This window comes from Cervus elaphus, chromosome 13, assembly GCF_910594005.1.
Source record: "Cervus elaphus chromosome 13, mCerEla1.1, whole genome shotgun sequence".
In the NCBI taxonomy this organism is placed as follows: domain Eukaryota; kingdom Metazoa; phylum Chordata; class Mammalia; order Artiodactyla; family Cervidae; genus Cervus; species Cervus elaphus.
The window spans coordinates 60106752-60131455 of NC_057827.1; the positions used below are offsets into that span (position 1 = coordinate 60106752).

Below are 24704 nucleotides of genomic sequence, written 5' to 3' on the forward strand. Positions count from 1 at the left end.
CAGCCATGAATATACTGTGTTCCCTCCTTATTGATGAATTATTCTTGAGTATTGTGTAGTATGTTCTGAGTCATAGCACATCTGAATTTTAACTCCGGGTTGATCATGAATCTCAATTTGGACTGTAACACTATCATGGAAGAGAATGTACTTTACCATGAAGGTAGGAGCCCAGGTATTTTCAAGTTTGTCCCTGTAGCCAGACACTTAAATTTTAGGACATTGCTGTCTATACTTCAGGTTCTTGTTTAAGGCTCTTGTTTAGGTTCTTGTTTAGTTCTGGGACATCTGCATCTTCTAAAGGAATGTAATATATTTTTGGTACAATCATTTTTTAAAAAATAGAGCCACATTGATTGGATAGGTGGTTGATAATTCACTTTGATGTAAAAACTTAAAGAATGATTCATTGTCATCAACTGCAGCATATCTCTGAAATTATTTAATTTCTACCCAATAACTCCTCAGTTCCTGAAAAATTTGTAATTATAAAGAGCTCAGTACAATTTAGCAACAAGAGTTAAAATATTCTTTGGTTTTCTTCTGCTAAATCTGTATGTCTAGATTTATACTTCCTTGAAAAAATCAGTAATACTCTTGTTCCCCTCTGTCCTTGCAGTTTCAAGTACAGTACTCAGATGTCTCATCACATCGGAAAGAAAGTACAGGCTTATGAGTCACTTTGTGGGTTGGGTGGGAAGTGCTTAAAATTTGGCCTCTTGATTCTTCAATTTCAAAATTTTGATCTGAGGAAGCTACCCAGTAAACTTCTAAAAAACAAACTTCTGTCACCTAACCTGATTGCATTAAAAAAAATAGAGATTCATATTCCATTTCAAATGTTACTAATATCCAACAAGCACTGAACTTCAATAAGATTCACCACCGTTGTCACTTTCTCCATCACAATGTGAAATAAATGACTTCCACTGTTCCTAGCACAAGCTCTCCTGATCAACAGTGCAATAGGAACCAAACAGCAATCAATCTTCTCTTTCCACTTGAATAAGTTATTTTTCCCCTTTTCTTTATTTCCAGTGCCCCATTTCTGACAAATGAATTGTTTCCATGTTAAGGTGTTTTCCAGTTGGCAAGTGGTCAGGTCCTACTAATTCACGCCTGAAAACCTTGGATGACTTTATGTATCTATGTGGGATTTAAAAAATATGCTAAAAAAATGTATGGTGGGCCACAACCTTTTCAACTGTTTCTCTTTATAGGTGACATGTAAGTGCTCTATTATTTACCTCCTCTGTGACCTTGGGCAAGTTATTTAACCTCTCTAAGCCTTGGTTTTCTCACTGGTTGTATGGGAATAATAATGATAACAAAAGAACTATTATTTTTATATTTACTGGCACAAAGTAAATCAGAATTTAGAGTTATTACTGTGACTGTGACCCAGAGGATGAAGATTACATCTTTTTTAATTGCTGATTCACCCATGCCACAAGGTGCCTGGCACACAGTGTGTTAATCAACAATATCTGATAAATGACTAAAAACACTAGTATCTTTCCCTTCACCTTTGCTGCTTAATTTTTGCTTAATGTCTAAAATTCCTTAGAAGGCCTAATTGTTTTTCACAAGTTTTCTGCTCAAAAAAATGTAACAAATAATGCATGTGGAAATGCTTTGAAAAATGTAAATGGCTAAGCAAATGTGATTGATGATGATGATATGATGATGGTGGTGGTGCTGGTGGTGCTGGAATCACTTGCCTGAGAATGGGAGTGTTCGCTGACCTCTCCTGTCTCCTGAAAGTGCCAGATAAAGTTTGCCTCCTGGAACTAAAACTGACTGAAGATTATACATGTAAGTATAAGAATATTTGGAAGAATTAACAATGAGATTTGTGGTATGTGACATCTTTTTGCTTTTGAGGGGAGAGTTGACTGTTTTGGCTCTCAAAATATGTGTGTCCTTTCCCATCACCCTTTATTTGTTTCTTTTATGAAGTTTTGCTTTCAGTTCAAGAGGATGACCTTCCTCAAAGAAGGAGGATCATTCTTTGATCATGGATTTGCAAAGAACCCTGGTTCCTCGTTAGAACTCCCAAGCCATGTGCTGTTGCGTTGTTCCCCCACATCTCCATTTTTGAATATGTTTATTATTAGCTGTATATATTCTTTAAAAAAGATGAGTTTCTGGATATAGAACTGGATTTCAGTACCAACTGCAGTTATTATATTGTCTGTGTATGTGGATGTGTGTGGATGTGTATAGGGGATTATGCTTGATTTTGTTGATTAAAGATCACTGCTGTATTTTCCTTACTCTATAGATCATTCTGTTTTGAGAGACAGAGTTTTGGCTTGGGAAGGGGGATGGAGAAGGATCTCACATGTAACTGCTAATTTTTGTAGCAATTTATTATCTACTATGTGCTAGTTGTTGTGCTAAGTAGTTTATATATGTAATATTTAAAAATCTTATATCAACCCTGTGAGAGATACCATTATCCCCATCTTATAGGTTAGGAAATTGAGGCTCAGAGTCTTGAAGGAGGCAGAGAGTTAGTAATTATAGCATTTAGTAATGAGTGCTATCACAGAGGGAAGCCCTGTGTGCTGTGAAAGTGCCGATAAAATAATTTAATGCAGCTTGTGGTAGGGAGGGTTAGTTATCTACAGCAGAAGTAGTTATAGTTGATATTTGGAATTCTTGGGAGGTGGTCAGTCAGGGAAGCATAGGTTGTATTTCTATAGAGAGAATAGCATGTGAAAACCCATGACAGGGTGAGAGCATCGTGAGTTGGAGTTTTTGCACATCAATATGGCTGAAGTATGGTACATAGGGAAGAGATGGAAGATGAAGCTTGACAGATGAGTAGGAATCGATTCACTCTGGACTCTATGTGCTAAGTTAATTATCTGGATTTCAACTAGCAGGAAATGAGGAAGATTTTGCATGTTGGAAAGATCACTCTGTCATGTTAAAAAAGGATCAGAAAAGAATCAGTCCAGATATGATGGCAATAATCTAAGAAAGAAATATTCAGGCATGAATTAAGGTGATGTAAGTATAGATGGAGAAGAGAGTTGATTTTAGAGATTATTTCTAGATAGAACCAATTGGGTCAAGGAGTTGAATCTATTGGACACAAGAAACACCTTGAGAGGCACAAAAATAGTAAGTTAAGACAGATCTGTAGAGTGATTAACGAGAGTGTCTGATTCCTTACTGATCCTCTAATCATGAGAAGAAATGAAAAAGGAACCAGGCATAATTTTTACTTTAACCATTGAGGTGAATATTTATAGCAATCCAAATTTGTGAAGTATGTCCAAATACTCCGTATTTATATCTGTCATTTTTCAATGAAAGGTGAAACTGAAAAGAAAATGAATAATTTCAAAGGAAGCAAGGACATCAAATCCATAAAGTCTTAGACTTTATGTAATGGAAGAGAAAATCAATGAAAAATAAGATGAAATTAGGATATATGCTTTCAGATGTACAACATAAATAATCAACTTTTGCAAAGAATGTGGATATATTATTTTAATTTCTCATTTGACAAAAACAGAACAAGACAAAAAAGCAAACAAGAACCCCTGAAGCTTAGAGATATTAAATGGTTCATTGAGGTCACACCTAGCTGTAGGTGAGAATTCACTGCATCCTAGAGCTTTCTGCAGGACACTGTGATGATCCCACCTCATGCACCCAGCATGTTTGGGGTCTAAGTCATGAACAATAAAATAAGTGGCCTCTTTGAAGAAAAGAAATGAGTAAATACTGCCAAAATAGTGAAGAACCTATGAAAATCTTTGGAGTATATAAAGTGAAATGATTATTTGGAGTTCTATGAAATGAAAAATGAGGGGAAAATAAATCAGGAAGAAGTGTTCTTTATTATTTATATGTTGTACAAATTTTTTTTTGGAACTTGCTTATTTGTATGTGGGAGACATGGGTTTGATCCTTGGGTTGGGAAGATCCTCTGGAGGACGGCATGGCAACCTACTCCAGTATTCTTGCCTGGAGAATCCCCATGGACGGAGGAGCTTGGCAGGCTAAAGTCCATGGGGTCACAAAGAGTCGGACACAACTGAGCGACTAAGCCCAGCACATAAATGATACTAGAATTTTAAGGAATTTATTTAGAGGATATTGATATAATATAGCTGACATTAAAAATTTTAACTCCTTCCAACCCTGTGTTAAGGTGACCATCTTTTTGTGCCCAGAGTTGTGATAAGTTCTAAGGGCATTACAAATATATATATGAGTTCTGTCCTCAACAATCTCAAGGGAAACTAGATGTGCAAACATGAAACTAATTTAGAACCATCCAGAACAGTTTATTTTATTACCAGTGATAAATTAATATAATAAAGTGGCAAAATTTTTGAGGTGGACGATGAGTGCTTTGAGTCGTCAGGAAAGGAAGGAAGTGATAAGTGTCTGGAGTCAGTTAGAAGGCTTCTTAATGGAATGATTCTTAAGATGGGTCTTCAAGAATTAAAGGGATTTAGTTTTTCAAGGAGAAAAGTCTGGGACTGGTGAAGTAAGCAAGTTTCATTTTATGTTTCCTAAAAAAATAAACAGATTTAATCTAATATTTCATCTGTTCACTCTAGTATAACTTAATGGAATACTGGAAACAACCTAAATGTCAAACAATAGAATAGGGGAAGTGTCAAAATTTCATGCCCTATTATATTTAATAATTAAACATCATTAAACTAGTAAAAATAATAAAGGAACAATGTGACATGGTGGGGAAGCCTGACTTGTAACCAGTTAAACTGTTGGTTCTACTACTTACTGGCTCAGTGGTAAAGAACCCACTGCCAGTGCAGGAAATGCAGGACACACAGGTTTGATCCCTGGGTCTGGAAGATCATCTGGAGGAGGAAATGGCAACCCACTCCAGTATTCTTGCCTGGGAAATTTCATGGACAGAGGAGCCTGGCGGTCTATAATCCACAAGGTCACAAAAGAGTCAAACACGACTTAGCAACTAAACAAGATACACATATACTTCAGTTCAGTTCCTCAGTCGTGTCCGACTCTTTGCCACCCCAAGGACTGCAGCACGCCAGGCTTCCCTGTCCATCACTAACTCCTGGAACTTGTTCAAACTCACCTTCATCAAGCCGGTGATGCCATCCAACCATCTCATCCTCTGTCATCACCTTCTCCTTCTGCCTTCAATCTTTTCCAGCATCAGGGTCTTTTCCAATGAGTCAGTTCTTTGCATCAGGTGGCCAAAGTATTGGAGTTTCAGCTTCAGCATCAGTCCTTCCAATCAATATTCAGGATTGATTTCCTTTAGGATTGACTGGTTGGATCTTCTTGAAGTCCAAGGGACTCTCAAGTTTTCTCTAACACCACAATTCAAAAACATCAACACATATACTATTGGTATGTAAAGAGATTCTGTCTTTCTGAAGGGAAACGTTTCAATTCTTATATAAAGCTTTAAAATGCGTATTTCCTGTTTGACTCAGCAATTCCACAGTTAAAAACTTATTCTAAGGAAAAAAGATGTGTGTACATATTTAAAAAGATATTCTTTGCAGTATTGAATAGATGATTGATAAAATAAATTATGGTTCACTTACATAAAGGACAATTATAAAGCTATTAAAATGCTGATGTAGAAACGTATTTCTGATATAGAAAGTAAGGAAAGAAGATTCTAAAACTATATACAGTATAACTCCATTTTTGTAAGTGTATATTTATGCTGAGAAAATTTTCTGGAAGGATAATATACCCAAACTGTTATCTGTGGTTGTCTCTGAATAGTGGGCAATTAGGTGATTTTTATCTTCTTCGTTGTACTTACCCAGATCTTTTACTTTTATTGTAATAAGCATGGATAATTAAAAATTTAAAAGTATAAATGGATCATTACTTAAAATACTTAGAGACATAGAAAAATGATTTAGATTTAAAGAAAAACATGTTATTTATTTTTGTTAAAGTATTTTTATATCTATCCCTAAAGTGAATGACTGAATTTTGCTTCTGTGGCTTTTTCTTTCGAAATGTAGCACTTTTCAAGATGTTAGGGACAGGATGAATAGTGAAGAAGCAGAGAGCAGAGGTTAGACTCATGTTTGCCTGAGTGAAAATCATCACTTTTTAGGCTCCCTTTTCTTGTTTTCTTCATTTTCATCACTGCTTTAACTGTTGGCTTCCTCGGCCATTTTCATAAAGAAGCAAAGTTTAACTCAGTTAGCCTCTGCAAACAGCCACTTTGTCCTCCCCCTTGCTCTTCCTTTCATTCTTACTAGCACCCAGCAAATGCAGCACTCACTAGTTACTAGTCACTGGGCATATACAGTGGTGAACAAGAGACATAGTTCTTGGAGTCTACTGTCCACTTGGGAGAGATAGTCAAGACAGTCAACAGTCACCCAAATAAGTAAATATTTAAGGCTTGTGCTAACTACTGTGAAAAAAAATAAGGTGTTGTGAGAGAGGAAAATGGGGGTAGAGTAGAGGGAATCAATTTCAACACAAGATCTTCATGGGTGAGTGATGTTTAAAGTCAGCCTTGAAGCATAAGAAGATGTTTGACAAAATGTAGAAGGAAAACCGTGGTAGGCAGAGGGTTAGGGTTAGGTTGTAAAGATTTCCAGGCAAAAAATAGCTTTGTGTGTTAAAGAAACTGGGGCAAAAGTCAGTATGCCTGGCCTTTGTGGTATGACAGGCTGGAAGATAAACAAGGGCCTGGTTAAGGGTTTTGGATTTTATTCTGAGGGCAATGGACAGCCACTGAGAGATTTGCATGAAGCAGTTTATAGTTTTTAAAATAACTCTTTGGCTCCTCAGAGGAAAAAGAACTGGAGAGAGGCAAGAAACAGAAAGGTGAATTAGGAGCCTTTGAGAATCGATCGGGAGATGATGGTGCCCAGTGATGATAGTGAAGATAAAGAACAGAAGACAGACGGAGGCGTGTTTTAGTAGTAACACTGACAGGACTTTGTGACAGATTGATTAGGAGTAGGGGATAGGGAATAGGAGCTGTTGATTACACTTTGCTGGGGTGACTTGGTGGATTACACGGATGGTGGTAAGGGAAGAGATAAGGGTTCAGTGTTGGATGTTTTTACTGTGCAGTATCTGTAAGAGAAATTGAATATATAAGATCTATTACTCAGAAGAATGACCTATCTGGGATGGAGATATGCTTTTAAGAGTCATTGGTACAGACAGTGCTTTAAGGCCTTTGGATGGAGGGAACTGTGGAGAGGAACAGAGAATCTGAGTCCTGAGGAATTCCGACATTTCGACATCAAGTAATAGGGCAGGTAGCAGGGATACATCAGGGAGGCAGGAGGAAGACTAAGAGAGTGTGGTTGTCACGGAAACCAATGGGAGATTTTCAAGGAAGGAGGGATTGGCTGAATGTGCTGAAAGGCCTAGTTAAAGGATGATTGGAAAAGGAGGGAGATGGGAGGGAGGTTCAAGAGAGAGGGGACGTATGTATACCTATGGCTGATTCATGATGATATTTGGCAGAAACCAATAGAATTCTGTACAGCAGTTATCCTTCAACTAAAAAATAAATAAAAAAAGAAAGTGCCCGTTGGATTTGGCAACATGGAGGCTCTAGATGATGGTGGGAAAAGCAGATTCAGTGCAGTGGCACAGGTGGAAGCTAGACTGGAGTGAGTCGAAGTAAGAATAGAAAGTGCTGGAGAGATGAGAGAGTGTACACAACTCTTTATCATCTTGGTTCTGAAGCGAGGCCAACATCTGGATGGGATTGTCAATTCAAGGGAGAGCTTTTTGATTTCCCTTTGACAAGAGAGATTTTAAAGTTTATTTGAATGGTTATGGAAATGATTTAGTAGGGAGGGAGAAATTAATGATGTAGGAGAGACAATTGATGAGTGGAGGACACTCGTGGTGGAATTGATGTTTGACATACTGTATGTTGAATGTATACTAGAGTTACTATGCTAAGTTATCGACATAATAAGTGATTTATTATTCACAATAGCCCCATGAAGTTGGTATGATTATTCCCATTTTACAGATGAGGAAACTGAGATTGAGTAGAGAGAGAACCAAATTCTTAGTCCAGAACTGTTTGATTTCAGAGCTCAGATTCTTAGCATCTACCTCTGCTCTAGAGGTCCACAACCTCCAGGATCTAATGCCTGGTGATCTGAGGTGGAGCTGATGTAATTATTATAGAAATAAAGTGCACAATAAATATAATTCACTTGAATTATCCCAAAACCATCACCCCACCCCTGGTCCATGGAAAAACTGTCTTCCGTGAAACCAGTCCCTGTTGCTAAAAAGGTGTGGGGACCACTGCTCTTAGAGGACTTCCTCTAACATGGTATTTTAGTCAGCTTGCCAGGGCTGTCATAACAAAGCATCACAGACAGGATGGCATGCATGACAGAAATTAATTTTCTTGCCTCCTGGAGGCCAGAAGTCCAAGACCAAGGTGTTGGCAGGTTTGGTTTCTCCTGAGGACTGTCTCCTTGGCTTGCAAATGGCTGTCTTTTTGCTGTGTCCTCATATGGCCCTTTCTCTGTGCACACACATATCTGGTGTCTCTCCTGGGCTCTTCTTCTTATAAAGACACCAGTCAGCCTGGATGAGAGCCCACATTAAGAGCCTCATTTTAATTTAATTACCTCTTTAAAGGCCTTATTTCCAAGTACAGTGACATTTTGAGTTTAGGACTTCAACATGTGAATTCTTGGAGACAAAATTCCATCCAAAGCAGATGGCTTCTGTTTTCTTAAAGTGTAAGGAAAAGAGTGGGCGTGAGGGGTAGTTTTGAAAAGCGTGGAGAGGGATGAAATAGTGATTGAAGAGGGTAGAAGGGGGAGCTTTCTAGAGAAATGTAACCCAAGGGTCAGGTGAGATTAGAGATGATTTGTTTACATCCAGCCAACTCAATTATCTAAGATTCTGCAGCAATATTCAGGCACACAGGTGGAATAAAGTATATGAAATCTGAGCTGCCACATAGCTGCTGTGATTTCAGCCAAATGGCCATCTTTTATGTGCACAGTTTGAACGTAAATGAGTTTCACTTACATTCTGAGCACAATTACAAATTGCTGTATGTCAGGGACCTTTCTGGCTGTTCTCAAATAGTAGAAGACATGAAAGTTAAATAAATCTATGATTGCTAGGATTTTGTTGCATTCATCAATGAGCAAATTAGCTTGAACATCTTTCCAACCGGTTCTGTTAAAAAAAATTGTCTTTAATGATTACTCATCATTATTTTTGTTCTTTCTTTCCCCCTTCTTTCTTCCTTTTTTCCCCCCATCTTCATTCATCAGTTTATTGAATACCTACTAGTTGTCTGGCACTAGGGGTAAAAAGAGTCCATAATCTAGTGTGGGAGACAGGTATATATGCAATAGAACCCCAAGTGATAGTGCTATTATTAAAGTAATAATTCATTTGTTCATTTAACCTGCAAATATATTGAGTGTCTGTTAAGTGCCAAGCAGTGTGTTAGGCTTGGGATAGAGACATGAGTAAGATATAATTTTTACCGTCAAGAAATTTACAACCTGATATAGAAAAATAAACAGGTAAGTAAACAAAAGCAATACAATGGAATGCTTGTAAAATGTTAAAAGATCCCAAAAAAGGGAACGACTCTGTCTATGCATTCCTCTGCATGTTTGGTTACCCATTGAAAAGAGTCATTGCTGCATTTTAATGAAAGGAACTGTAAAAAGCACATTCATTCATTTCACATTTTTGAATGCTGGCTGTCGTTGTGTAGTGAAAGTTTTGTAGTTCCTGAATAACAACAAGCTTTGAGTTGGGAGATCTATGACTTTTCTCCTCGTTTAGCTTATTGTCCCAAACCTGCACTATCAACACCTTTTTAAGGTGATAGAATGATTAATGGTATTCCTGAAATACTCGACGGAAACCTGCTGAATGTTAAAACTTGATAAAAGTCACAGTAGCAAAGCGTTACTGTGATGGTGGGTGTGGAGAAAGCATCTGCTGGCCTAGCAAATGTCTGATTCTTGAAATTCAGAACTGTGTATTAACGTAGGGGTTCCCTGTAATTTTTTTTTTAAAAGATAATGAAAAAATGATGATCGAAAACACTGAGAAGAAAATGGATTTTGTAAATTATGTAATTGAAACCTTTTCACTATCATCTATTTTTACTGCATGTCAGGAAAAAAAAATTTACAACCAAACACTTAGTGGGGTTAATTGAGACAATGGATATAAACTTGTTGCTTTTTTCAGAGGTGCTGTGTTAATATAAACTCAAGGTGCTACTATCTGCAATGTAGACAATTTTGTGGAAAAATGCTAACCATATTATGGAAATAGTGCAGATAGGAGAAGGAAGAAAAGGCAAATCTGATAAATGGTATATATGAGATTTAGAATGAATGATTAACAACAACTGAAGATTGCTTTGATGTCATGCAATGAAATCCCACAATCTGCACATCGACTTCATTCCAGATGGTATTCTAGAGTATGTCATAGTGGAAAGAGCCTTGGATGGGAGTCAGGGTCTATAAGTTCTAGTCTAGCTCAGCTGCTGACTACCGATGTGCCTTGTTTTCCCCCCCTTTAACATTACATGGTTATGGGAAAAGATCTCTAAGATCCTTCTAGCTCTATTTCATCATTCTGTGATTCTACGTCCCATGCCTATCAAAAGCATTTTGACTTTCTTCAAGTTGCTTAAGCCAGCATTTCGGTTAGAATGCATCCAGGAGCTTGTTTCCGTGGGCTGTTGGGAACAGCAAGGCTTTGCTTCTCCAGCACTTGATATGTCTTCTGTTAACTGCTGACAGTGAGCCATACCACCTAACAGGCTCCTTGGGTAGCCTTAAAGATTGAAAGGACAAATGGACAGTGTTGAGAGCTCTGTGGAAGAGGAGACCTGAGAGACGTTGATCATCATGGCCCCTTGGGATTTGCAAAGAGGAATGACTAGAACTGGGCCATTCACTGCAGCCAGGTCAAAGGTCAGGTCAGGAATGTGGACAATGCTGATGACTCCAGGTAGGTCTAGGAGGGTAAATAAGCCTATTTAGTCCCTCCTGAGTCTTGAGAAGATCTGGGCTGCCAAGCTCAGAAAGCTATTAGGAAGTCTCCTGATTCATGAAATTCCTTGGAAGAAAAATGTGACATTCCTTTTTTGTAATTTATTATCATCGAATTATTGTATTCTTACTAGTACTCACCAAGTTAATCTACTTTAACGATTCTCACAGTTCAAACATTGCTACACACTTTATGATCACTTATTGAGTTATAAATCTAGTTTTGATTGATGGTATTATGCAGTGGATTCCCTTTGTTTTAGGATTTTTAGTGTTGTTCAAAGACATTTGAGTTTTCTCTAGTTTTAGTTAAGTATAATTCTTGGGCTTCCCGGGCAGCTCAGCTGAGAAAGAATCCACCTGCAATGCAGGAGACTCCAGTTCAATTCCTGGGAAGTTCCCCTGGAGAAGGGATAGGCTACCCACTCCAGTATTTATGGGCTTCCCTGGTGGCTCAGATGGTAAAGAATCCACCTGCAGTGTGGGAGACCATCTTCAATGTGAGAGACCTTCTCTGGTGGCAGAGATATATATCCAGTATTATTTTTCTAATAATAGGCTAACTTGGGGATGATTATCAGATGATTTGGAGTACTGCCTTTCTTAGTTATAAAAAGTAATGGCTAATTTGTGACTAGAATGTTAAGCCAGATAACTAAAAATAATTTTGTGTGCTGAATACAATTACAAGTAATTAAGGGCTTTTATAACTGTCTCCATCATAGAATTCCAGTAAAAATTTACATATTTTTCTTAAGATACTGATTAAATTCCTGTGCTGCATGCCTAATACATATTACAAGATGATTCTTCTTCTTCTTCTTTTTTTGCTTTTATCTAGTTGCTTCCAAGATCCGGTACTTACAGGAATATCATAACCGGGTCCTCCACAACATTTATCCTGTACCTTCAGGAACAGATATTGCAAACACCCTGAAATACTTTTCTCAGACCTTGTTAAGGTAAGCTTTAAAATATCCTGTACTTTGAAAGAATTATTAGGTAGTTCTGCTGAATTGATTGGGACTTAAATTTTTATTGAACTGAAAGTTTTAGAGGGCTTTATGTTTTCTAGTGCTCTGCCAGAAGAGTCTGAACTCAAGCTTTCTGGGTGTGTATATAGCAGATGAGATCAGAGGCCTAAGTGAAATAAATGGCTACTGCCTGCTTTCCTCAGTTGAACATCTTTTCAAGAGATTCACATGGTGATGAAAGTTATGTTTGGCACTAATATAGAGTGGAATTAAAAGGAGGACCTATATTGCTTATAATGAAGAACAGAAAACACTAATGGTCTTAAAGAAAATCAGAATTATGAAGCATTTTAAGTTCATTAGCAGTATTTCCTATTTCTCAGAGTATAATTTATGATGATACAATTATTTTTAATCTGTGTAACACTTCAAGTGTTCAATATGCTTTACAATCTACATGAAGGACAGGAACAAAACCATGGCAGCCCTTTTTCTATTGTCTGCTTTGACTATAAGGTAGAGACAGGAGGAACCCATCTGCCTCACAGTTCTTACTAGGGAAACAACAAAACAACAATGGCTAGTCATGTCCAACTCTTTGGGACCCCATGCCAGGCACCTCTGTCCATGCAATTCTCTAGGCAAGGATACTGGAGTGGGTTGCCATTCTGTCCTCCAGGGGATCTTCCTGACCCAGGGATAGACCCCAGGTCTCCCACATTGTGGGCAGATTCTTTACCATCTGAGCCACCAGGGAAGCCAGAGAAGCACTAGGGCAAACAGGCAGGCAAAGGTGAGCCTTTCAGGTAAAGACTTAATTGCCGAGGACATAACATCGAAGAGATGCGAGCACACTTCACTTTCCATTAGATCCTAAGGCTTGGTCTCTTTCATTATTATGATCTTCATGCTCCAAATCTGATTTGGGAAATGTTTCTTTCAGCTCTATGAACAGCACAAGTTTTGTAGGACATGTATTAGGGAAAGACTACCATCTCAGAAAGGCCATCATGGCACTGGGCTTCCCAGCAGTCTGAGGCTTTGCCACGGGGGGCTGAGAAGGTTGCGGGAGTGGGGAACTGGGAATGAACATTGTAGAAAGAAGTCTTACTAGGTCAAGTCAGCTTCTAGTCTTCAGTGCCACAGTCTCTGGGTTCTTCTTTGAAATGTCTCTTCTTTAGAACCCTTAGTGTCCCTGTTCTGTGTTAAACGGATTCTGTTTATCAGATTTGTAGATTTCTTACTTGTGTAGTAAGTTTAGGACCTTGTTACAGAACATTTCTCTTCCAATGTCAGTGGAGTTATTAGCTCAGTTTTCACAGTAATGATCAGATAAGGTTGTGCACCAAAGCATCCGATTCTGTTCTCTTAAATTCCCCTTTTGTCTTTGAGGTCAGGGCTCTCAACGGGAAACACTTTCCTTTATCACAAATTATGAAAGCTCTCTAAGTGAGAGACACTTTTCAGTAGGAAGCAGATTCTGAATTCCATTTGCAAAGAAACTGTGACATTCTAGTTGGCACTTCAAAGCTTGCTGCTTAGGTCTTAGTCATGGTGCCAAAAAATTAAGAAATTTAGCATATTGAAGTCATTTTGCAAGAAATGAGGATTCCATTTTCTTGAGTAAGGGATGATTAGAATGTGATTATGGATGGTAACATTTTAATGGTGAAATTGGTGTTAAAACAGTTTGTTCAAGTGGCTGTTGAAAAAGATTCGATAAAATTGAGTTGAGTCCCTCAAAGGGAGACAACATCAACAATCACTACAAATGATGGTACTAATCCATTAACTCTTATTATTATAGCTATTGTTATCACAGCAATATTATAATACACAATAGTAATTATATTTTAAGCACTGTTCTAAGCACTTTACATCTCATTTAACCCCTCATAATAATTCTATGAAAATAAGTATATTATTATACCATTCTACATATAATGACATCGTGGTTAAATAAATTGCTCAAAGTTACATATCTGGTGAACATTGGAATCAGGATTTGACCCTGGGACTCCTAAGCCACAGTACACACTTTGAACAGTTAGGCTATGCTCTTCCCCTTATTATTGTTAGCTATCATATTCCAGTGACACTTCTTTTAGTAAAAACTTGGTTTGGGCTTTGGGAATGCTGGCATCCATTATGAATTCATAAAATATAGTTTGGGCTGTCTTTGAGATCAAGGAAAGAAAGGAAGTGCTTAGTGCAAAGGTTTACCATCCTTTGGGAAGTTATGAGCCATAACTGAGGTGATGTGGACAGTGTTTCAACTGCCAGAGATTTTAGCTCTGTCTCCCACTCAGAAATTTGTTGTGGCTAGTAGATCAGAGTTGACAGCTTGTGGGACACACACACAGCAAATGGGAAGAAGAGGGAAGACACTGAGGAATGTAACGTGTTACTGGTTGGGCTTTAATACTTAGAGGTTTAACTTGTGGGCTGAACCCAAGGCATTTTCTGTCTTCTCTTTGCCTATCTCAGTCAGTCAGTTAGTTCAGTCACTCAGTTGTGTCTGACTTAGTCATGTCGGACTCTTTGAGACCCCATGGACTGTAGCATGGCAGTCTTCCCTGTCCATCACCAACTCCTGAAGTTTGTTCAAACTCATGTCCATCGAGCAGGTGATGCCATCCAACCATCTCATCCTCTGTCGTCCCCTTCTCCTCCTGCCTTCAATCTTTCCCAGCATCAGAGTCTTTTCCAAGGAGTCAGTTCTTTGCATCAGGCGGCCAAAATATTGGAGTTTCAGCTTCAACATCAGTCCTTCCAATGAATATTCAGGACTGATTTCCTTGGATTGATTAGTTGGATCTCCTTGCTTTCCAAGGGACTCTGAAGAGTCTTCTCCAACAACACCACAGTTCAAAAGCATCAATTCTTCAGTGCTGAGCCTTCTTCCTGGTCAAACTCTCACATCCATACATAACTACTGGAAAAACTGTAGCTTTGACTAGATGGACTTTTGTCAGCAAAGTAATGTCTCTGTTTTTTAATGTGCTGTCTAGGTTGGCTATTTTACTTATACTATTAGAAAGTTCAAGACAAATAAGACAGTCTAAGTATTTGGTATCCAAGATTCTTTGACAGTAATGTTCTCTACTTACAAAGAAGGTTATTTCCTTTGCATTTTATATATTTAATACATATATTCAGCAGTATTTAATTCACCCTTAATATTTTCTTGTTTCTTATAAAGAATCTGAATTCTAAAAGCAAGAAATATTAAATACTGCTGAAAGTCTTGAACTTTGTTTTTCTATTTGGGTTTTCTCAATGAAGTTAAAATATGCAACCTGAAGTTCCAACAGCATTAGAATTGCATTTTTAGAGTAATAGTCCTTTGATATTCATGCATGCACATAACTCTCTGTGATTTCAGTAGAGTTTTATACATATTTTCAAAGTAGAGATTAGGCTAGATGTTTAACTTCAGTTAATTTAATCCATAGGAGAGGAAAGATTATATGTGGAGAAATGTGCAGACCCTAATTGACTATATCAGCAGTTGAACAGTCCACTTAGGTCCACTTAGTTCATAATTGAAGTCATATTAGAGTTCATGGAGGTTCCCCAAACTGTAGGGGAGCGGAAGGCAGTTGCTCTATATTATACCCAGCTTGCTAGCCCTTGAGCCTGGAGCAATGTTCCATTCTTAGAAGGGCATCGGTTTTTGTTGAATTGAATTGACTTTAGTCCAAGTTTCATCCATCACAGGAACTCTTCTAGAGCATTTACTTAGTCTACCAGTGACCAGGGGTCCTGGGTAAGATTTTATGTGAGTGCTGCGTTGTCCTCATTTTAATTCAGTAGGGATCTAAGTGTGGAAATGGACACACGGTTTATACACAACTTCAGAGTTTAGTTTTTTTGTTTGCTTTTAACCTTAGAAGTGGCTGAATTTCATCTAGTTTAATGCTCCTCATCACTATGTGGGAATCTGCCCACTTTATATTAGAAGCCCTCTGGGACCATATTTTAAACATCTAAGGTCTTCTGTAGAGATCTTGCCTTTTGACTGGTAAAGCATTTAAAAGCTTCCTTCTCGTCTTTCTATTTCAAATATTCTTTTAGAATTCCTTCCCCTAGATCATTCTTCTGGTGTCATTCAAACTGCTAGCGCACACATCTTAAAAAAAAAATCATTATGTTTGGGGCAATCTACTTGCTGTCAGCTCTTTAGAAAATCTTTAAAAGGGATTCTAGTTTCAGTTCAGTACTCATAACTGAATTCTAATATCTCATGGTTTAGGAACAACATATAGACCTTCAAATGAATGATTTATAGTCCACAGAGTAGCTTTAGATCATACAAAGCATGATCCAGTAAATTTTGTGACGTGAGTAGATCTAATTCAAATGTCAAAGTTCATTGTCTTATAGAAAGTCAGGGCCTCCCTGATTGTTCAGTTGGTAGAGACCCCAGTTCAATTCCTGGGTCATGAAGATCTGCTGGAGAAGAGATAGGCTACCCACTCCAGTGTTCTTGGGCATAGGAAGTTTATTTATTTATTTATTTTTTGTGCTATAAATACCTCAGGGCAACTTCACATCTTTCCCCAAACTACAGAGTTCTTCTCTTGGTTTCTCTTATGTTGGAAGTATATGTTTGATAATGAGGATCTCAAGAGTGAAGAGGAAAGGTGAAAAGTTGTCTGCTGGGTCAAACTCTTCTGAGCAGGGCATTCTTAATTCTTAATATTCTTTTGCTTGGGTGTACAGACCTCTGGGAAAGAATCTCAGATGGGGAAGATGGTTTTATCATTCCCAAGTTAGACAGTTTGGTTGGGGAAATAAGTTTTTTTTTTTTTTATTCTGAGTAAACTTCACAAAACATCATGAAATCACAATGCATTGTACATTTATTCATAAGCCCTTCTTAAGTTTTTCCACAAATGAAAACATTTCCTTACATTGAAACATGAATGGTAATTTAAAACTGGTTTCATGGATAACTCATCTTCAGCCATTTTTTTCTCAACCTCACCTACTTATTAAATTTAAAGGCAGTGAGAGAGAAATTTACTGTTTCAGTGCTGACCTTTTCCCTCCCTGCATATTATGAAGTTAGTGCTGCTCTCATTTGGGAACCATGCATATACAGGAAGGGAAAAATATCAATGTAGAACCTCCAAAGTTGATGTGACTAGTATTTGTTAAATTATATCAAACTTTGGAAAAATGCTACTGTTCATTTGAAAAAATAATGTGTTATATTTCCCCCACCAAGGAAAAATTTGATGAAGAAAAGTTAATTTGAAGAAAAGCATTAATGTATGCTATACAACTAATTTTATTCTCTAAGGCAAAATACTATTTTTTTATGCCACTTTTGTAAGAGCCACATCTTGTAATTTTGGAAGGATGCTGCTAGTAGGCTGATTTAGGGTTGAAGTTTGGTAAATAATATTTCTGACTTATTTCCGTTGTGATTTTAAGGAAATTTTCAGTGGGAAAAATCCTATAGGGTTAAAACAGATTTTTGATGAATGGGTTTATCAAAAATTTAACATTTAAAGGTGGTACTTTTAGGAGTAATTGAGTTTTATGATGAAAATATAAAATCTGATGGAAAATCTGATGGTATTGATGGTAGATGTAGGCAGACAGGGGTAACTGGAATGTTGATATTATACCATTGTAACGTGTAAGACTACAGAGTTAAATACATCACACACAAAAAAGGTATATTAAATCCCTTTAAAAATTAAAAAAAAATTACTCTAAATCTTAAGTTACTTATTGCTAAGAAGTATAACATAACTATTCTGAAATTATTTTTATTATTATTAATTGTTTTTCCCCTGGACATTGGGTAACAGAAGACAAAGGAAATCGAGGTAAATTAGGCACATGGAAAATAAAAAGCATGTAGTCATTTTTCTTACATTGTAACATATTTTGCACTAAGAGTAAATAAAACTAAATATAAATTTGAAATAGCAAGCATGCTTGACACTAACCAATTCTTCACACTACTGTAAAACTGCAAATGTAATATCATTAACTAAGAACTTAGTAATGTTTAATGCACATAGAATAAGTGTAAAATATGTAATGAAACATTTATAAATTGATATCTATTTTGATTAACATAGAAGTGTACTCTATCAAAGCACTTTGTAAGTGCAGCAGATATTATCATTATAATGTATAGCTATTGTCTTTAATGATTAAATAGTATAGCCTAATTTAAAAAACCTAAACATTTGGCTAAGCAATCATTTCTTCTATTTTTAAATTAACAACTTTTCTGCTTTATTGCTTTTCCTGAAAGATTTTTATTTAAAAATTAATGCTAAAAGAAAGCAAATTTTTTTTAAGAATTTCTTTTTATTCCCATTAAACTTTTTTTAACTTTGTAAATTATTTTTCCTTTAGTTTTTAGTGAGTTTTGTTGAATAATAACGTAAGTAGCAGCAGAAATATATGAGATCTTATTGTATGATGTGCAGCTATATGATAGATACTGCTTGCTTAGTCTTTAGAATTTTGAAGGTAACTATTTAATAAACCACTGTTCGTATTCATAAGATAAAATGTTTCCTCCCCAACATGCAAAATTTAAAAAACACACATAAATAACCATTATCATTAGTTCACAAACATATGCTATGGACCATCTACTCTATATTATTTTATAGCTTTTCCAATGTAGTTTAGCTAACATTTTAGAAATATGTATTATTTCTAAATTCATATGCCTGTTTAAACTTCATTATCTCAAATGATACTGATAGAATGTCATGAAACAGTATCATAATATACATATAGACATTATTTTGATGCAATAAACATGTGATTTTTAAGACTTTCTTAATAAACACACATGTTTATTCTTTGCTAAAACATGTTTCTGCAAGTGCCATACCTATATTTTGCAGGTTTTTACTTACCTGATTATGACAGTCTTGCTGAAAACGTCCTTTGCTTTGAAAGCTCCTTTTAATTAGGAATAAAAGCCCTAACTCCTTAAAGCCATGATTTTTCCTTCCAGGAAACCCCCTCCTTCATCAAATCAATAAACCGTAAAACATGGGTTTGGCACTGAAACATGCATTTTTCTATTTTTGCTCCTTACTAACCAGATAACACATGAGATGCAATGCAACTTCCACAAAAGAAATCTTACCTTATTGGTGTCTCTGAGCACGATGCTGTGCGACCTGCCTTAGATTTGTAGACGCTGCTGGTGTGGCAATTGCATCTTATGTGGGTGTATCTGGTGTTTTATTATTTGTTTTAGAGTGTCATTTCAATGTAATGTGCTGTTCTTTGTGTCTTTGTTGTCTCTTTTTTTTCTTTGTCCCCCCAACAGCATTTTGTCCCGCACAGGGAAGAAGGAAAACCAAGATGCCTCCAATTTGACAGTGCCCATGACCATGTGTCTTTTTCCTGTGCCATTCCCACTCACCCCATCTCTAAGACCGCAGGTCAGTTCCATCAACCCTACTGTTACTCGCTCCCTCCTTTACAGCGTCCTGCGAGATGCACCCTCTGAACGTGGCCTGCAAAGTCGTGATGCTCACTTGTCAGACTACCCTTCTTTGGACTATCAAGGCCTCTACGTGACTTTGGTGACTCTCCTGGATCTAGTTCCTTTACTACAGCATGGCCAACATGGTGAGCATTTAATCAAAACTTTTGAAAATATACATGTATGCTTATGGGTACTGGAGACCCTTGCTTGTTAGTATAGTACATTGCCTGAAAGGTCTTTGTGTGGCTAAAGCCTTTCTTACACTGAAACTTAATTATGGTTTCTATCACTTGTTCTATCATTTTTTTGCTGTCTTATGGGCAGGGGGATGTTATCCAAGTGGGTCTGCATTGGGCGCAATGGGCTTGAGAAAGGAGGAAAACTATAAAAGGAACTTTCTTATTCACCCCAACCTGCTTATCATGGCGACTGGTTGAAATTATGGTTTGGGGGTTGTTTTAAAAACAAGTCCACCCCCAGAAAAATGTAAGAAGTGGAGCTTGAAGGACAGGTCAAGTCTACTAACTAATTCTGTAATTTTGGGGAGCAAATCACAGAATCTCCCTGGGACTTGTTTTTCCTGTCTCCTAACCCAGGAGACTAGATAAGAAGAAATCTCTAGGAACTTCTCCAAATTTAACTATCAGTGGTTTTTAGAAAATGTCCACACGCTACAATATAGTATAGTGGTGCTGTATCCTGCGTATAGTATATGCATGCTGCGTACGGTGTATATTATACATGTATTAGTGACGCTTTATGACAGAAGCCCAAGAGCATGCTTCTTTGCTTAACTCTTCCCCTTCCTGCGTCTTTAGTCAATTTCATTAGCTTGCATGCTTACCAGATTCTTCTAACCCATTTAAAAGGAGCTCAGTAATATCTACTGCTTAAGTATTAAATATAGTAAGTCCTCTACATATGAATGAGTTATGTTCCAAGAGCACATTTGTGAGTCCAGTGTGTTCTTAAGTCCAACAGAGTTAACCTAGGTACCCAACTAACACAGTCGTAGTTATATAGTGCTGAACTGTAATAGGTTTATAATACTTTTCACATAAATAATACATAAAAAACAAACACACAGATATAAAGAAAGCGTTTTAAGTCTTATTAAACAGTACCTTGAAAAGTACAGTAGTACAGTACCATAGCTGGCATACAGGGGCATGTTTGCATATTTGAAAATTCGTAATGTGAAAGTTTGTATGTAGGGGACTTACTGTATTATATGTGGGAGAAAAAGGATTTTTTTTTTTGTAGCAAATGAGCTTTTAATACATCAGTTGTCTTAACTTTAAAAGCACTGATAATTTGGTCCATGGAGGTATGATAACCAAAGTTTCACTGCACAAAAAGTTGAAATTTGAGAAATGGGTTGGTGGTGGTGGGGGTTATTTTGTCTTTTAGTTATGGCTAACTCACCTAAGAGAATGCTCAATGGTTTATTTAGTAAGATGTGTTCTTAAACATTTAAAGTCTGCTTTTAAAAAACTGGTGAAATAATGATTATTAATTTTTTATATTTGTGATTCTGTATTACAGTGAATATAGAAAAATGTAGAAACTTGTGAGTTTGTTTATTGTACAATTTTGCTGCTATTTTAAGCCTAGTCACTTTTGTTGTGATCCTATCCCAGCCGAGAACTTAAAGGTGATGTCTCTCTGAATAAAATATTGCTGGAGCTTACTATGGTGATGAACTTGCTAGTGCTTTTCCTTTGTGACTGCCTGCCTGCCTGACCCTGGGATGGGCCACTTGTTAGGGCTCCTTGAATAAGATAAAAGCCTTCTGTTTGGTATCTTACAGGCCATCTAACTGCAGTTCATGTATAAATTGTGACAATTTCAGGGAAGATGATTTATATTTTTACTCTTTATATGCACAGCTATTTTGTGACCTTCCTCTTTTCTGTTATCTATGGGCTGTGTTCTTATTCTGCATAACAGATCTTAGAAGGTAGGAAAAACTCACTAGACCATCCCTTAGAGGTTCATGAAACAGTACAACACTGCTTTGGTCGATCTGAACAACATCAGAATTTCCAAGGAAGCTGGAAGCAAAGGAATTCTGGTTCCCGAGCTGAAACTTTTGAACAAGAGTGACTGAGGGGTGGGTCCTGAGGATCTGAATTTTTAAGTGGCTCTCTGGGTGACTTTTCTATGCCCTTGCTTTCGGCGCTGGAGGCTGTGTCCTCACGTGGGGCAGTGTAGTGTACCCAGCAGAACTGCGTTTTTGTTGTTCAGCTGCTTACTCTCACGTGACCTTCGGCAAGCACTTCCATCCTCAGGCCTCAGCCTCCTCATGTGAAAATTACCCCGGGGGGGCTTCAGGCTTCTTTCCGTGCCTGTGTTCTGTAGCTAGACTAAAATGCAGCCGAGGTGTCTGTTGTGCACAGCCGCAATCAATTCTTAATAAAACACTTGTGAGTTTTCTGTTTTATCGGTTTGAGCCCAAGGTCGACTGACCCGCGCCTCCCAGCGTGCAGTATGTCTCTCTGCTGTCCATCGAGGGGGCAAATTAATTCTAATGATAATCAGAAACAACATCAAAATAGCAACCAAAGTAGCACTAAGAAGCTCAATCTGCTACCAGACAAACAAATCTAATAATTTCTTTTAAAAAGGATACGAAAGTGATATAAGTTTTCATTGGCTGATGAAAACAAAAAACAAAAGTTTTCAAGACTTGGCTGATGATGTGAAATGCAGAAATCTGAAAATATATACTCATAGACTCAGTGTGATGTGATTTGGTCTACTTGCGTTCTAACGCTAAGTAGTTGTGATTTTTGAATGTCTTCTATTTTTACTCCTTGTGCAGGTAATAATAACAGTAACAATATTCACATTCATAGTAACGGCTGGTAGTTGTGGAGCACACATTTGTGTGCCGTGTTAGGTACTTTATGGTTTGTTCATTTAAACCTCCTAACAATCCTAATGAAGTGAGGTAGGTATTGTTCCTATCACTCACAAATGTTGATAGAAAGAGCACTATTAGGGGGCACGTCCTTCCGTGATATTTGATAACTAAATGCACAGGGCTGTGCAGTATTAGTTTACAGCTTCCTTTCATTGGTGTGTGCTGAATCTGCCACTGTGCTGGAAGATGCCAATTACCTCATTGCCCGAGACTTCAGATGTAGGAAGATTGTTCAGTTGATGGAGCAGAAATAGTCCGGTTTTATTTCCAGCCTTGCCCTTGAATTTTCTGAAACTTCCCGTGAGAAAATAATTTAACATCTTTGTGCCACGGTTATCTTGTGTAAAATGTAATGGAGGTAAGAACGCTGGAGGGATTTCAGGATTCGTTATCACGTGAAAGTGCTTTTGATTTATGAAATCAGGGAGTAATATGACTGAAGATGGATGAAGTGTTGAGGAAAAGCTCATGTCATAGATACAGGTGACCTTTGAATAACTCAGGGAGTTAGAGGCACTGACCACCTCCCCCTGCCCTCGCCCCGCAAGCAGTAAAAAGTCAGGAATTTCTGCTGCTGTCTCTGCCTCAAAAACAAAGGATTTGATAAATGACTCACTCAAGGGCAGGGAGCTGAAATGGTTTGGATAGAATCAAGACTCAAATCCTAGTTCTTTGGGTTCCATTTGTTGTGATCTCTAATTGACCACAAACGTCCTCCTACACTTAGTTTAAAGATCTATAAAATGAAGATGAAAAAATAGTCAAAAGTGTTAGTTGCTCAGTTGTGTCTGACTCTTTGTGACTCCATGGAACCGTAGCCCCCCAGGCTCCTCTGTTCAAGGAATTCTCTAGCTGAGAATACTGGAGTCCCCATTCCCTCCTCCAGGGGATCTTCCTGGCCCAGGGTTTAAGCCCGGGTCTCCTGCATTGCAGGTGGACTCTTTACCATCTGAGCTACAGATACTATAATTATTGGAAAAAAAAATCTATGTACAAAAGTGCACCCACACAGTTCAAACCTGTGTTGTTCACAAGTCAACTACATTTGTATTTTTTAGTTCTATCACTCATCAAATACTGTGCAGGTGCTATACAGAACTCTTAAAAGAAGGGAGTGATAGTTGCTTGTAATTTAAACCAGTTCATAAAAGCTTAAAATGTAAAGTTAGCTTTTTTTGTTTAAATGCAGGATATTCAATGACTGATTACTTGATTTTGTTTCGTAGATCTTGGACAGTCAATCTTTTATACAACCACATGTTTGCTCCCCTTTCTCAATGATGATATTCTGAGTACTTTGCCCTACACGATGATATCAACCTTAGCTACCTTTCCTCCGTTTCTGCACAAGGATATTATTGAATATCTTAGCACATCTTTTCTACCAATGGCTATACGTAAGTTCAATCTTACCTAATACTAGATTATTTTTATGTGTTATATGATGTATGAATGGAAATTGCTTTTGCTGTTTTAGGTTTGTAGATTTTAAAGATTATAATATAATCACTGCTGTATATATGTGCTTTGATTGAAATTCAGTCACTTCAGCATGAATAGTATGGTGAACATCAAAGACAGGAAAAGACAATAATACCTTAGAATTATTTTATGTACATAGTTTGATCTTATTAGGATAGGAAGAAAGAACGAGTCAAAACACAGTCTGCATTTCCTACATATAAATTAGAGTATTTTTTGCAACTTTAGAAAAAAAGATGGGGCAAAATGTTGTCTGGGATGTAGAAATTCTTACCTTTTGCATCTGAAGGCAGCAGGGTGTGCTGGGAAGAACAATGGATAGAGTCAGGGTATCCAGATATTCTGTAGTCTCACTTCTGTCCATAATCTGCTCTGTGAGATTGGATGATGATAGTATCAGCTTTCCCTCACAAGAATGTTGTGATAACACAGTGAGTCAAAGTTTATGAGAACACTTTGAAAAAAGCAAAAGCTTCCGACTCATGTGCCAGGTACTGTTATGAACATGGATTCAATTTGAATTCTGCTTCATTTTTATAAACAATTCTGCAGGCTTGTTATCCAGATGTGATAACAGAGAGGAAAAAAAGAAGTTCGGTGGTGATTTTTATGATCAAAATCCTTCTAAAGTATTTTTGAAAGAAATAGGTGATTAATTAATCTATATTTCAGTAGATAATCTGAAAAGATTATGGGTTTAGGAGTCAAACAGGTGTAGATTCAAATCACAGCTGTGCTACCAACTAATTGTATGAGCTTAGGCAAGTCACCTAACCTTTCTGTTTGTAAAGTGAGAATAGTGATAA

General features: G+C 37.3%; 1 protein-coding gene across 5 annotated transcripts in view; it reads left to right on the plus strand.

Annotated features, from left to right (window-relative positions):
* UNC79 (unc-79 homolog, NALCN channel complex subunit) overlaps positions 1-24704 on the plus strand; it is a 267633-nt gene that overhangs the window by 36182 nt on the left and 206747 nt on the right. For 3 of the 5 annotated variants that reach the window (XM_043922505.1, XM_043922506.1, XM_043922507.1), the window contains exons 2-4: positions 11875-11995; positions 19488-19633; positions 23643-23813. In XM_043922505.1, coding sequence (XP_043778440.1) covers positions 11875-11995; positions 19488-19633; positions 23643-23813 — 438 coding nt within the window. Of the gene's footprint in view, positions 1-11874; positions 11996-19487; positions 19634-23642; positions 23814-24704 lie in introns of those variants that run through there. The other 2 variants (XM_043922504.1, XM_043922508.1) reach the window with 1 other exon arrangement.